A 14,473-nucleotide genomic window follows, 5' to 3' on the forward strand; every position below is an offset into this window, starting at 1 on the left:
CACAAAGCTAACATTGCTCTGAGGAGACAGCCAACATGATGCTCCTCACAAGCTGTTCAGGCAGGAGGAAAAAGGCCATCACAAAGCAATCCAAAACCTGGAGATCAAATATGTCCATGAGCTGGGAGCTGGTGTGGGAGGCATGGCTAAAGAACTAATTTGGAGGATTTACATCTTGGCTGCGTGCCTTCATGTCTTGATTCACAGATCAAGGAGAAATGAAACCTCCCCCCCTCCCCCAATACACTGAGAAAAGCACTAGTACCTGATCATACACTAATCTCTCAGACTGTGGTCTGCAGGAAAATCACACTGCACAGCTTGGACCAGTGCACAATATCCTCTTTCCCAGTGAAAGTCATTTTAGCTTCCTTCCCACTGCTTCGAGATATTTCCTCTCTAATTAGAGGGGGGTGCAAAATCGAGGCAGGACCTCCAAAGTCTAGGATGACAGAAGTTGTCCTACCCCTCTGCTCTGCCCAAGTGAGGCAACATCCAGAGAACTGTGTCCAGTTCTTTGCTCCCCACTTCAAGAAAGACAGGGAACTACTGGAGAGAGTCCAAAGGAGGGTCACAAAGATGATTAGGGGGCTTAAGCATGTCTCTTATAAGGAGAGAATGAGAGACCTAGGGCCCTTTGGCCTGGAAAAAAAAAGAGATTGAGAAGAGACCTTCTCAATGCATATAAGTATATAAAGGGTGGATATCATGGGGATGAGGCTGGACTCTTCTCAGTGGTGCCCAGTGTTAAAACAAGGGGCAATATGTGCAAACTAGAACACAGAAGGTTTCACTTGAGCTGAAGGAGAAAATTCTTTCTTTTGAAGGTTTAATGGAGCAGGCTGCCCAGAGAGGCTGTGGAGTCTCCTTCTCTGAAGACTTTCAAGATGCTCCTGTGCAACCTGATCTAGGTGAACCTGATTTAGCAGAGGGGTTGGCTGAGATATCTCCAGAAGTCCCTTCCAGCCCCTACTATTCTATGATTCTAAGTCCAGTCCCAGATGGCTTCAAACTTCCTCCCCGTGGCAGAGGACATTTCAGTCTAGCATCTGAAGAAGATGAGACCCTGGTGTGGCTTCAGGAATGGGCCTGAACTTTGCTGAATTTGAGATTCCCCTCCCCACTTCTGCATCACACCTCCACTATACACAACCTTACTTCTGGCAGGTGGGTTAGGAGCTGAGAATAAACACATCAGAGCAGATCTGACACAGGTGCTGAAACAGAAGATTCACTTTTGGACACCCCATTTCCCTTCTACTTTGCATGGAACCACAGCACTGATGTACACCATGTCAGATCACTGGAGGGAGCACTGCCCTCCCTAGATCAGTGTCCAGATTAGATCCCTCTGAGCATCTCATTTTTATTCATAGTCCTTTTTGTCATGCCTCTTCCAACTCCCTAGATCTTTTCCAGCCCATGGCATAGTCAAGCTTGTCATCAAAATACTGATGGAATAGCTGAGGAATGAGCCCCATAAAAGGCACCAAGTAACCCCACAGGAGCAGCATGGTGAGTATTATCATTAATAGTCTCCAGAAGGAAAATGAGGTTTGGAGCAAAACTTGTGTGGCCTTCTGTGGCTGTCCTTTTGAACTAAACCCCAGGATTATTTTTTCCCCACAAATCTCAATGGTTGATGGGACTGCTGAGTGCAGCCTGCCTCGGGAGGCAGTTTGGATCCTACCTTTTCTAGGACGTCTGTAATTAATTTGGAAGACAGCTCACCCTCAGGTAAGACTCTCCCCTCAGCAGCTGAAGTAAAACAAGCAAGCCACAAGCCGCGGGCATGAATGAAACTATTTGGGGTATATTTAAGGGAAACGCTTTGCAATTGCAGTCACAGGCTCATAAAGAGCCACTGAGGGCTACCAGACCTGCCTGTCAATTAGAACGTGAGGTTTTCTTCCCAGGCACCTGCAGACTCAAGACACGGAGGTGACGGGGACAGCGTGAGACCCGGGAGAGGAGAGCCCAACCAGCCCTCCCTCCCAAATGCCCCCAGCTGCCCTCCACTCACCCAGGAACTCCACTCCGCTGCTGTCCTTGGGGCTGCTCATGCAGTTCTCCAAGTAAATTCCATCCTTATAGCAATCTTCCTTCTTCCTGGTGAACCCCAGGACCTCGCTGGCCTGATCTAGGACCTCCCCTCCTGAGCAAGAGCATGGGGTCTGCATAATGCCGCACGGGTGGGAGCTGCTGCTGATGGCCAAGCATGCGTCCAGCCACTTGCAGAGCATCTGGCAAGCAGCTTTGCTAGGGTTCCTGTTGCCCACCACGAGGTACTCCACTGAGAAGTCCCTCTCCTGAGCCTTTGTGGGCTTCCACCGCACGGGCCAGGTCTCCACCCCCGGTGGTGCAGTCTGCTTCATCTGGAGGAACTGCTTGTTGGACTGGAGGAAGGCGTAGCGAGTAGACCCATCGCAGAGCTTCAACACATCGTCAAAGCTCTCCATGCCCAGGTAGGTGCGGGTGGACTCCAGGAAGGAGTCGAACTGGTAGGTGCGGATGTGCTGGTGGTCACATATGCCGGCGGGTTTTAGGATCTTCATGTACAAAGTGTACCTCCGGGGGTCAGGGTTCTGGATAATCCAAGAGCAGAGAGAGGAGTTCAACGGGAAGACAGCAAAGGAGGAGAAATACCCAAAGAATTTCCCCTGGACTAAAGTGGTGCAGGGGTTTTGTGCCAGGTCCAGAGCGACCACGGTCCATACAAAGTAGAGTGGCGATACCAAAAGCAGGTTCAGGGCAGATCCAATGCTCCTCATCCTAGGTCTCTGGTCCTCTGGAACTCAAAGTAAATGTCAAGCAGGCGCCAGATCCTGGACATAACAGGGATCAGCTTAGAGGAAAAGTGAGAGTTTAAGAGGCTCTGGATCCGAAATCAAGCCAATCCTCCCATGTCTGGATTTGAGCTCCCTCCTGTGGCCATAAACAACACCTGGAAAGAAAAGGAAAGGGAAGGAGGAGGGCAGAAAAAGAGAAGAGATTTGGGATTTGGGTTTTTGTCTGTTTTGTTTGTTTGTTTATGTTTTTATTTGTTTGGGTGTGTATATGGTTTGGGGTTTTTTTCAATCAACCCTTTGCAAGGCTGAGAATCCACACAGCATCCCCAGTCCCAGCACATCTCATTGGAGGAAGATGCAGACCTACATCACCATCCTCATGATAGTTGTCCCCATCTCTGGGGTGTTCTAACCCCTCGAAAAGGCCCAGCTATGACTCACAGTGAGGGGCATCATAGCTCTGATGCCACTTTCCCAGTGCCCTGTACCAATGCAGTGCCCCTCTGCCCAGCTCAGCAAAGCCTTTACAGTGATTTCTAACCAACTCCCCAAAGCAAACACCATCGATCTCTGGTTTAGGGATTTTTCTCCACCCCAATAAAGCCAGGGATGGAAGCTGGCTCAATGCAAACTGCAGGCTACAGCTGGGGAAGGTGGGCTGGAGGTGAATACAAGCAGCTGGGCTTTACTTTCTCTCTTCCTCCTGCTAGCCCTCGAGGTTTTGCTCCTTCCTGTCTCTCCTTTTCTCTCTCCTCCCTCCTCTTCCACCTAACCAGTGCAGGGGAAGGGGGTTGTTCAATATCCCAATCCTGCCTAGGCAGGAGTCCAGGGCTGGAAGCAGCTTGTGCATGCAGTACAGGAAGAAAAAGGGTTACAGAGGCAGATTTTTAGGTCTTCCCACATCACACAGCCCTTTTGCCCTTTTGTGCAGGACATCTCAAACCTATGGTACTGTAGCTGAGCATCTCCAGGGAGTGGGAGTCCTCCCTGCCAGTCCCAGAATGCCCTTAAGACCCCAAAGTCTCTTCATCAAAAGTAACATCCATCCTACGTTGCCCTATGGGACTTGTACCCTGCAACCCTTTGTAGCCCAGATCCCCTCTTGAGCCCAACTCTGCAGACCCTGTGCCCACCTTCATGCAAAGGCACTTCTGGACCATTTGCACTGTTTTAAGTCTCCCTCTTTCCTATCCACCAAGAAGGCCCTTCCCTCCATCTCTCCTCTTTCCAGGGCAGGACAAAGAAAGGGAAACACCATCATTGGCAATATTGTCTTCACCTTGTACCATCATGTTTGGGGAGGGGACCTACTGAGAGCTACAGGGATTGACAGGCAGGAGGGTCAGACTCTCAGTATGTGGGGCAGAGCATCTCCTACTGCTGGGCATACAGCCATGGCAGCTTTTCTTGCTCATCTTTCCAGCCATTTATTTTCCTGTCCTGATGGCTCACTCTAGGAAGAGAAAATCAGAAACTTCCCCTTGGGTGAGGCTTTCCCTGGTCTTGCAGTACTTGCTACTTCTAAAACAGGGCAGCTGCCCAATTTCAAAAGGACAAATCCCTGCGAGGGAGGTTTCCTCTACCAAGTCAAGTTACTGCTTTGATTTCAAGAGCCTTCATGGTCCTCAGATTAGTGAAAAGGGCAGGGCCTCTGTATTGAAAACTGAATGCAAGCAGCTCATCTTCTGAGATGCCAACATTGTCCTGGGCTGAACCCTCAAAATAATTCATATCATCTGGGATGTGTTTCTCCATGATCAAGGACCACAGTGGTAGTGCCAGGAAGGAATTAGAGTGAAAGTCTACAGAGAGCAGCACCTGCTGCAAGGGGAGAGGGAAAACATGTCTTCCTTCATTGCACCCATGGAGCCTGCTCACAGCCCCAGAAAGTGAGCCCACTCATGCCCAGTCCTGCCATCTCCCACCCCACTGATGTGGTCTGCCTTCCCAGCCTGCAAACAGAGGAAGCTTTCAGAGCAGTTGCACAAATTGCCAGGAAATCTTCAATTCGGGCTGCTAAACTCAATCCCAGGAGAGACTGAGAAATAAGAGATGAAGCCCATAGACCATCCTGTGGATCTGGGAAGAGATAATAAACCAAATGCATCCCCACATTCACCCCTTGGTTTCTCTCCTTGCTCTGTCTCAAAGGTGGGGTTTTTTCTGTGCATTTTCCCTTGTTCTGCAAGAGCCTCTCTTGTTTTTTACCGGGGAGGAAAGGGTTAGGCAACTCAAAAGTCAGATCTGCTATTTGCAAACTGTGCTTCATCCCAGCGTCAAATCACTGCAGCCTCTTGCAGCAGATTCCTGAGTGTCTGTTAGAACTGACACTAATCAGCATGGAGTCCAAATGCATTTGCACTTAAATTTTTTAGAAGTCAGGTCCCCACTCCTGACAGTAGTTTGCAGCCTGCAAAGCTCTGCAGTGCAAACCTCCCTGTGCCAGACTCCTGCCTGCTTCAGGGGCTGGATTTCAGGGCTGCATCCTGAGTAGTGGATGTAAAAAGCTTGTTATGAAAACCACAGGCATCAACTAAACACCCTATAAATTTTCAGAGGGGTCATCCTGATTAGCAGAAGAGGTTACCTGCAAATGACAGTGAATGCCTTAAATATCAGCTTTGGTAAGTGAAAGGTGCTTGCTTTGCTGAGGCTCTGAAGAGAACTGCTGGTTCACCTCTCCCTCGCTATAGGGCAGTCCCTGAGCAGCCTTTGGAAAGCCAAAGTCTATCTGACCTTCACATTGATGAACCAGCTAGGGACCATCTTAACCTCTGGTCCAGATCTGGAAGAAACCTGTCTCCCCTGCTTGAAAGCAGGAGCCAGCAGTGCCTCCATAGCAACAAGATGATTAGGAGACAGGGCTTGTGCCGAGATCTGGTCCCTAACCATGACTTCACTGCGTGGGATTCAGCCCAAGCCTCCTAGCCTCCTCATAAACGATTTTTTCACATGCTGGCTACAGAACTGCTACTGAATGAAGATGCAGCAAGCACAAAATGCATCCCCCACCACCACCACCCCTCTCTGGAAAAGCACTGTAAAAGCCAACAAACTTTAACTAAGCAGACCCGTTAATGGGACGCTGTGTTACGGTAGTTAGGTCTCAGGATTGATTTCTCTTGAATGCAGTCCCATCTGGAAGGTTTCACCATAAGGAGCATAAATATTATTTATTTTCTCCTTCAAGTGGGAACTTTTAATTAGAAGTGGATTGACAAACCTCCCTCCACATCTGGATCTCTGGCTCAACATGTGTTGAAGCTGGTAGGAAAGTGAGATGTGATGGGCAGTTAGCTGGCTCTTGTGTTTCACCAAGGAGATCCATTCTCTATGCTTTAAACCAGCAAAACCCCAGAGGCAACGTGGAGGTTGCAGCCTGCAGCTGGGGAGGTGATATTAAATGTGTGAAAAGACAGATTTTTCCAGTCTTGGAAACCACATTCCCATGGCATACATGTGAATAATTAGCCCATATTCCCATGGTAGTTGCCACAGCTAGGGTCTAGCTAGCCTGGCTATTTCAGTAATGATGGGAGATGTCCATATCTGGCTCCTGCACACTCACACCACTGCCTGGGGCCTTGCTAAGTTTTGCTACCTCCTTGCTGAGTATTTCCCATCCCACCCTGGCACCTGCTAGACCAGATGTTGTTCTAAAACACAAGTCAAGACCTTCACAGCCTAAAAAAACCCAGACAGGGACCGAATCAAACATTATAACTGACAGCTGGGCTGCCCAAGAGGTTTAATCACCCAATTTGTCCTGGTCCCAGTGAATTTTGGAGCCTGGAAGGTATGGAGGTATAGCCAGGTGCTTGGTGGTGCACCTTAGCTTCCTGCAGTAATGACTCACCAAGACAATCTGAGGCTGCTGGTTTTCATCATCCTCATGTCCTTGCCTTCTTTCTGCACACATTTGTGTGCCTCAAGCATATCTCATGTCCATCCTGGGAATGCAGGCAGCATGGGATATGAGTGAGCAGAGAAGGATCAGGATATCCCCTGACTCTACCTATAACTGACTTCATCCCCTGCCTGAACAGTCCCACAGGATGATTCCCCCATCCCACCAAGACCTTCCAGATGTATATCTCCTTATTACTGTGTATGACTTTGTGGTCATGCCCCAGCACAGGGATTTCAACTCTGCAGGATCAGGAGGAGCGCACAGAATGCAGGCAGTGCTGCAATGTGCCCTGCTTTGCAGAGTCTGTGTACTGCACAAAGTCCTCCCGTGCTGGAAGGGCAACATCCCTGGTTGTGCATCTACCGCCTTCCTCGGTTGCATTGGCGATGCAGGACACTTGGTGCAGCAGCCTGGATCTGGCCAATGGAGGGCAGTCTTAGACATACACACAAACAAGCCATGGGAAAAAAAAATAGGGGGGGGGGGGGGGGGGGGGAATGTGAAAAGAGAAAAGAATGACAAAAGAATGACTGCAGGAAGGGCATCCTTTCCCCACCACTGACTGCAGGACTTCTCCCAACATCCTCACCCTAATCTACCCCCACTAGATCATCCATTCCTCAATTCCCTTCTTCCTGCCCACCAGCTCAGATATGCTATCATCCACGATTTAATTCCCTCTGCTTTTCCTTTTCCTGACCTTGGTACACTGCTGACATCCCAGCAGGGTGAAAACCCCTCTCATCAAGCTAATCCTCCTTTCCTGGGGTTTCCCATTTCCCTCTAAGAAGTCCTCAGATATTAAATAAAATATCCCATTTGCCTGAGGCAGAGAAGCTCCTGGCCCTGAAAACTCTGTGCCTTGGCACCCTGAGAAAACACAGGGGAAAAAAAGATGCTCTGTCCTTATCCACAAAGAAGCAGCCAGCAGGGGAAGGAAAAAAAAAGTTTCATCTTTTGGACTTTTTGTTAGCAAGGAGAGGGAGCAAGTCACACTGAGAATTCCTAGAGAAACACTGGAGAAACACCTGGAGAAACACAGTGGCATCTCTGAACTGAGAGCACACAGAGCAGTCAAGAAGGCCTTGGATCTGGCTGACTGGCAAGGAAAGAAGGTGTCCCCTGCTTGGAGATGTTCAAGGACAGGTTCAATAGGACCTTGAGCAACCTGATCTAGTGGAACATGTCCCTGTCAGGGCGGGGGGGGAGGCTGGAACTAGATGATCTTTAAGGTCCTTTCTAACTCAAACCATGCAATGACTCTATGAAGATAGTCCTATATGGCACCTAGAGAGGGATGGAGCTCAGACAGGTCCTGAAGCAGAGCTGCTTCTATCAAATCAGTGCTCAAAATCTATTTTTTTCCCTTAAAATTATTTTTAATTAGCATTTTTTTCTTCTTTTCTGGTTTCTATGAGTATTTACTTGGCCCAGATCCTTCCCAGCAACACTTTGTTTATATTATTTTTTATTTATTTTTTAATGTGAAGCAGAAACTACCTGAAAAATAGGGCCTGAAGGAGCAAGAGGATGACTTGGAGGGTATTGCAAAACTGGGAAATCATTTAGGTCTCACTCTGACTTCAGTGCACATCCTGCTCTCTGGAAAAGCATTTCAGGTGTGGACCATATCCTGGAAAAGTTGCTAAATCAGCTCCAGCTCAAGCTCCCTAGGTCAGTATCTGACCTGATTTGTTCTACCTTTGGATCAAATGCTGAGAGCTGAACTCACGCAAAACCCCTTTGGGAAGCAACAGCAAGCACACCTGGGTCAGATGGACTTCTCAGAAACACATTTCTGCACGGCCCTCTCATGACCCAGCATATGTACTCCACCACTGTAGAGACTGGTGTGCTGCCTCCATCCATCCCAGTCTTTTGAGTGCAGAGAAAGTGTGATTCCTACCTGCCTGCTGTGTTAATAAATGATTTTTATACAGACCAGCATTCTTCATCACATTTTTCTCAGCTCCAGCTTGGAAAGGTACCTGCTTTAGGGATGGACTCCTGCATATCTTACTCCCCCAGCCTGCAGGTCCAGCATGACTAGGGTGGGAAAAACTTGATCCTGTGATGGGGCTTGACTTGTGGACAGAATCCCAGTCCTACTTAAATTTTCAAAGGCTAGAAGTGATTTGGGGAAAGGGAGGGCTGAAAGGTGGTATATAGAAATGGATCATACTGAGAAAGCCAAGAGGCTTTCAACCCTAATGAGGATACTACAAAGCCCCTGAGCCTTGGCTGAACCATCCCATCTTTGACCATCTTCAGCACTGGTCAGATGGTAAGACATTATCAGAGGGAACCACAGATTTTAATCCTGACTTCAGGATTTGTGCACACTCTGCATTAAGCATCTCTGCCAATCCATACCTCAGCTTTCCCACCTGAACAGATGGAAATAAGAAGCATCTTCTGATATTCTCTGATGCTCTATGATCCTAAAAGCTCCAGCAAAGTGCTGAAAATGGTGATTCATTTCCAACCTATTAGGGTTTCAACCCGTGATGAAGTAACAACCTTAAAGACTGAAGTCTCCACTCCAGATCATGTTGACTGAAGATGGTCCCATAGCTAAAACTCTCAAAAAGAGGTGTAGGTAGGCTAGGCTCCATTCATGACTCTGATTGTCTTTTTTTTCCAGTGGGTGGGACCAGGAGTCAGTTGAGCAGAGAAGCTGGACCATAAAATCTAGGACCCAGAGTAAAATCACTGTGAGGAAGAACCCAGCAGACAAGAAGGGTCAGATATGCTCTATTTGGTCCCAGATAGGGCTGCCTGGGTCCACTGGGCCCAGGACTTTGTGGCACCTTCTGATGGGTTCAACACAGCCTCAGACAGATGTTGTACATGAACTCAGTGTCTTTTAAACATCACCTCAGACTGAACTGCAGTTCTGTGTGTCCTTAGCTTTCCTCTACACTGGTGCATGTTATTGACATGGCCTGTTAGGACTACTGCCAGGGCTGGTGGTTCCTCAGGGACTGTATGACACAGGGATGGGTTAGATGCCATTGTGTTGTGAAGTCAAGGAGCCTGTGAGGTTATTGGTGAAGGACAGCTGATGGAGTTCATCATAGAATCAGAATAGGTTTGGTTGGAAGGGACGTTAAAGATTGTGTAGTTGCAGCCCCCCCTGCCATGGGCAGGGTCATCACCTCCAACTAGACCAGATTGTTCAAAGCTCCGTCCAACCTGTCTATGAATACTTCAAGGATTGGAATCTCCACAACCTCTCTGGGCAACCTGTTCCTCTGCCTCTCCAACCTCATGGTGAAGAGTTTCTTCCTAATGGCTAATCTAAGTCTAACTTCTTCCACTTTGAAACCATTACCCCTTGTCCAAATATTACATCTTTTTCTGCCCTGGCTTCCCATCAGCAAAACCGACTCAATCCCCAGCTGACAGTGGTGAGGGACAGCCTGCTGTGAGTTTAAACTGGTCATTGTTCCCCACTGTTCCCAGACATTTCCTCTCCCCTGCTGGAAAACAAAGCTCTTCTGATCCTGCTCAAATCAGCCTTTCCTCCATGACAGCATCACCCATAGTCTTTGGTATCCCTTGCTCCCATCCATTCCCATTGCTGGTACCACCTGAGGAGCAAAGCAGGTCAGTAGTACCCTGGATTAGACACCAGCAAATTCTAGAAAAATCCCTTTTACCATGTTGCCTTATTTCTAGCAACAGCTGGCACTTCTGGGTCTTTTCCACTACAATCCCACCCTGCTCCTGGGTGTGAGGGTTATGCAAGAGGTCCTCTGAGGGCAAGGTCATCCTAATGAATGGCAGAAAGCAAGCACTGGCCAGACCACTTCCATCACTGCTCACTCATGCTAGGGACTGGGATGTGATTGATTAGAAATGCAGCTGAAGGTTAAAAGCACTGGTGTTAGCTGGGGAGCTAAGTGGGAGCCCCCAGGGAGAGGGGAAGTTCAGAGGGTGGAGGGGGGTCTGTGTGTTCATGCTGAGGCTCAGTTTTGCACAGGCATGTGGCCAGAGTAATGGTTGGAAAACCCAAAATTGGGCTTTCTGATTCATGGAGTTGCAGGTGCATAAGCCAGAGCTCAGAATATATGTTGGTGCTGCTCACTGATGTATCCTACATAAGCCACATGTACCAGGACTCATTTTCTGGCCCCTTAAGTCAAGAGCCTTGACATAACCCATGTCCAAGTGATGGGACAGTGTTTCAGGCCACATTCTGTCCCATTGGAGTTACCAGTGTAGAGATGGCTACCAAGGATAAAGGAAAGGACATTGTCCATCTTCTGGTGTAAGGTGGGGGTCTTCTCCAACCCCTAACATTTTGTGATTCTGCGAATCTGTGTGCTCCTGCCATGGCAGTGGGGGTGGAATCAGATGATCTTTAAGGTACCCTCCAACCCCAAGCATTGTATGCTCCATTCTATGACTCTGTGAAAAGCTGGTGCATTGGCCAAGTCATCTGGAACTTCTTTCCTGCTTGGTCTGCCCAGACCACCTGGCAGTTGTTACAGTGTGCTCCAAACTCCCCTTCCCCTATCTCCATCAGCAGAGATTTGAATGGGGAAAGATAAAGGCACAAAATTGCCTTCCAAGGTGAAAAATTGCCTTCCCCTTCGCCTGGGGACAGGTAATTAGCACCCATTCTTTCCACCAGGGCAGAGGTCCCTTCCCCATGGGAGAAGTCCACTGGGTTTGGGAGCTATGTTTAGCAGGGTGCTTTGTGCCCATTATGCATTGGCCTTGGACACTTTGTCTAGAAACGCCTTAAATAGAGTGGCCAGAAAGCAATCGGGGCTCTTGCCATCATCCTGCTCCTGCTCCTGCCCTCACTCTCGCCCTCATGCTCTGGCTCCTGCCTTCATCTTGCTCGCTCCACCTGGACCTGGCTTCTCCCCAGACCCTGCCTGCCTGAGGTCCTGTTCCCTGCCTGCCCTGGAGCGACCCTGCCTGCCGTGAAACCTGCAGCTTTCTTGTAGTGCTGCTGCTCACAAGTTTGCCTCATAGCAGCCGTGTCTATGGACACTTTGATTCTGGTGGGTCCTTTTCCTTTGGATCCTGCTGCATTATCCATACATTGGGTTATAAAACCTGCAGTTCCTGGAGCCTGCCGCTGACCTAGGAACCGACACCAAATTCCTGCTCCATCCTTGTGAGTACAGCCTGGTGTTCTCATCGGCTTTCCCTAAGGTTCCTGGCTTGCCTCGGATTATAAGTGGGGTGAAGCTATTTTGTGGCTTAGCCTTTTCCCTTTTCTGAATTCTCTAAATTGTACTAAAGTTGCCCATAAGCATCCTGGTAGAATTCACAACTGAAGAGAACCTGTAAATAGTTTAATAAGTTTTTATACCTAATTTTGGGGGGGAGTTTTGGGGAAAAATAAATTTAACTCTATTTTTATAATTCCTGCCTCGATAATTCAGCCCCTATCAAAGCAGCATTGAATACCTGATGAGTTCAACTCTTTGCCTGCCCCATGGCAGAGTGGAGCTGGACTGGTTAAAGAAAAGGAGAGAAAGAGCATGAACACCCAAGTAGCTGTTTCTGCAACCAGGTCCAGAGTAGGATATTGACAAGCTCAGGTCCTAGTGCTTGCCCTAGCCCCAGGAAAACAGATTTCTCTTCTGCTGTCCTCCAGCTCCTTACATGTCTGAGTATGATCAGGAACAGGGGATGAACCTAACCAGAAACCTTTGATCAGCCTTGCATGTACAGAAGTTTTCACGTGTACTCTTCTAATTCCTTCCATGGCTTTGTGCCCTTTCTATATGACTATGCCTCAGTTTCCCCATCTAACAAACAACATTGATGCTACCCCAGTGATGGGGATAGATTTCCATGGCAGTGGCTAGGAAAAGAAGAAAAGACTACATCAGAGTCCAGTTGTACAGCAGCCTTGAAGGTACACTATGCTTAGTTTTGAAATGCTCAGTCTTGGCTCAGTTAAAACTGGATTGGGAATGTCTCCTCTTCTGACAACAAGAATTCAGCTCCTAATTTTAGGCATCCAATTTCCAGTGCCCAATGAATTGTCTTTAAATTTTACAAAGAAGGACCATAAGATGGTGTTGCTCAGATCTGCAATTTTCCTGTACCGCTCAGCAGGAGGAATATGGAGATTCAGGCTGTGGGAGACACCTGAAATACAAGACCTTTTGGTAAAAGCAGAACCATGGCCATCCCTTGAGAGTGAGTGGAACAAGAGAACTTGAATTGTAGGACTGTGTTAGCAATGAGAGTGATTTCATTTGAAATTAGGGTCTTTGAAGTCTTTTGATGCTACACTAATGTGGGTAAACAGGATTTCCTAGTGGCATGGAGGTGGTAGAACTATCTGAACTTGAGCACTCTGTGGACATTACTACCCATCTGAGCCTCTTCAGGTTGACAGAATTGAGAACAAACCTAACGCCCTTTAAAGCTTCAAATTTCAGTGGTTTTGCATCCTGCCATGACCTTCAAGCAGTAGAAGTCTTCAGCCTGAACTTGCAAAACAAGGGAATGATAAATATGTACACTTCTACAGCACCTTCTCTCCAAGGGACATAGGAAGCAGTAGTGAATTAAGACTCATGACGCAGAAAGCCATCCATACTGGCCCCAAAGGCTGAACAAAGCCAAAGGAAGTACTTTTTCATACTGCTCATAATGCTGTTGTGGACCTCATTGCCACAGGATGCTGTGAAATCTAAAGGTATAAAAGAATGACAAAACAGATTGTAGAATTTGTGTAGGACAAGTCCATGACTTCCTATTAAACACAATGGTCTGGATGCAACTCTTTGTCTCAGAAATGTTGACTCTTCTTTACCTTCCCTTCAGTCTTTTGTTGTGAGTTCAGATGGGTTTGGATGGCCCTGAGTTGGAGCAATCCCCAGCTAGTGGGTGGAGAAGGACCATGGGGGTACCAAAATGGAAGGACATGATCCTTGTCCACCTGTTCAGTCAGCTATACCATAGAATCATAAAATTGGTTTGGTTGGAAAAGACCTGTAAGATGATCAGGTCCAACTGTTATCTAATTCTACCAGGTCCCTCAGAACCACATCTCTGCTGCTTTTAAACACCTTCAGAGAAGGAGATTCAACCACCTCCACAAGCAGACCATTCCAGTGTTTGGTGTCCTGCATGGTGTCATTACACTGCTCAGGAGAGCAGTCATTGGGATGTTCATCTGCCCTGGCCTAAACTTTGCTGGAGTGTCACGCTCACATCCATGCAGTTCCATGCCTGAAATAACCATGTTGGACAGCCAAGGTCTCTGAAGACCTCCCTTTTTCCTTGGAGAGGTCTCAGGGCAGGAACTACCTTCTAGGCTCCCCTGCAACAAATCCTAAGATGCTTGAATGTAGACAGGCTGGCAGAGGGACGCAACCACAACACAGGCATTAACGAGCCACATTATTTCTTGTGTCTCATCTCTCAGCCTTATGACAAGCAGTTCAGGATTTGCATAAACCAGACAGATGGACACTTTCCCCCTTTTCAGTCTTCTCTCCAGGAACACTTGAACGATGTGACATGGGAGGGAAGATGGCTTACTGGTGAGAGGCAAGGATGGGGTTATTGGGAAGTGAGGGATGCCTGCCTCTTCTCACTTACATGGGCTTTGCTTAATCACAGGAGATGATGGAGGACATTGTGGAGTGATTTGTGCAGCATTAAGAATGTGCTGGTTTGGGGCTGGGGTTAGTTAGCTGTCTGTGTGCAGCCTTGATGAAGATGAAGGATTGAAGGAGGATGGTTTATATTTATTCTGAGAAGGACTTGGGTGATGCTTCATCACAAGGAT

The 14,473-nt window shown here is 47.9% G+C and overlaps 1 protein-coding gene across 1 annotated transcript in view; it reads right to left on the bottom strand.

Annotated features, from left to right (window-relative positions):
- ADGRB1 (adhesion G protein-coupled receptor B1) overlaps window positions 1-14,473 on the bottom strand; it is a 317,920-nt gene that overhangs the window by 224,894 nt on the left and 78,553 nt on the right. Inside the window, exon 3 of the mRNA XM_054167432.1 lies at window positions 2,024-2,944. Within this exon, the coding sequence (XP_054023407.1) occupies window positions 2,024-2,771 (748 nt within the window). The 5' untranslated portion in view covers window positions 2,772-2,944. The remainder of the gene's footprint in view (window positions 1-2,023; window positions 2,945-14,473) is intronic.

Source organism: Dryobates pubescens, chromosome 14 (genome assembly GCF_014839835.1).
Source record: "Dryobates pubescens isolate bDryPub1 chromosome 14, bDryPub1.pri, whole genome shotgun sequence".
NCBI lineage: Eukaryota > Metazoa > Chordata > Aves > Piciformes > Picidae > Dryobates > Dryobates pubescens.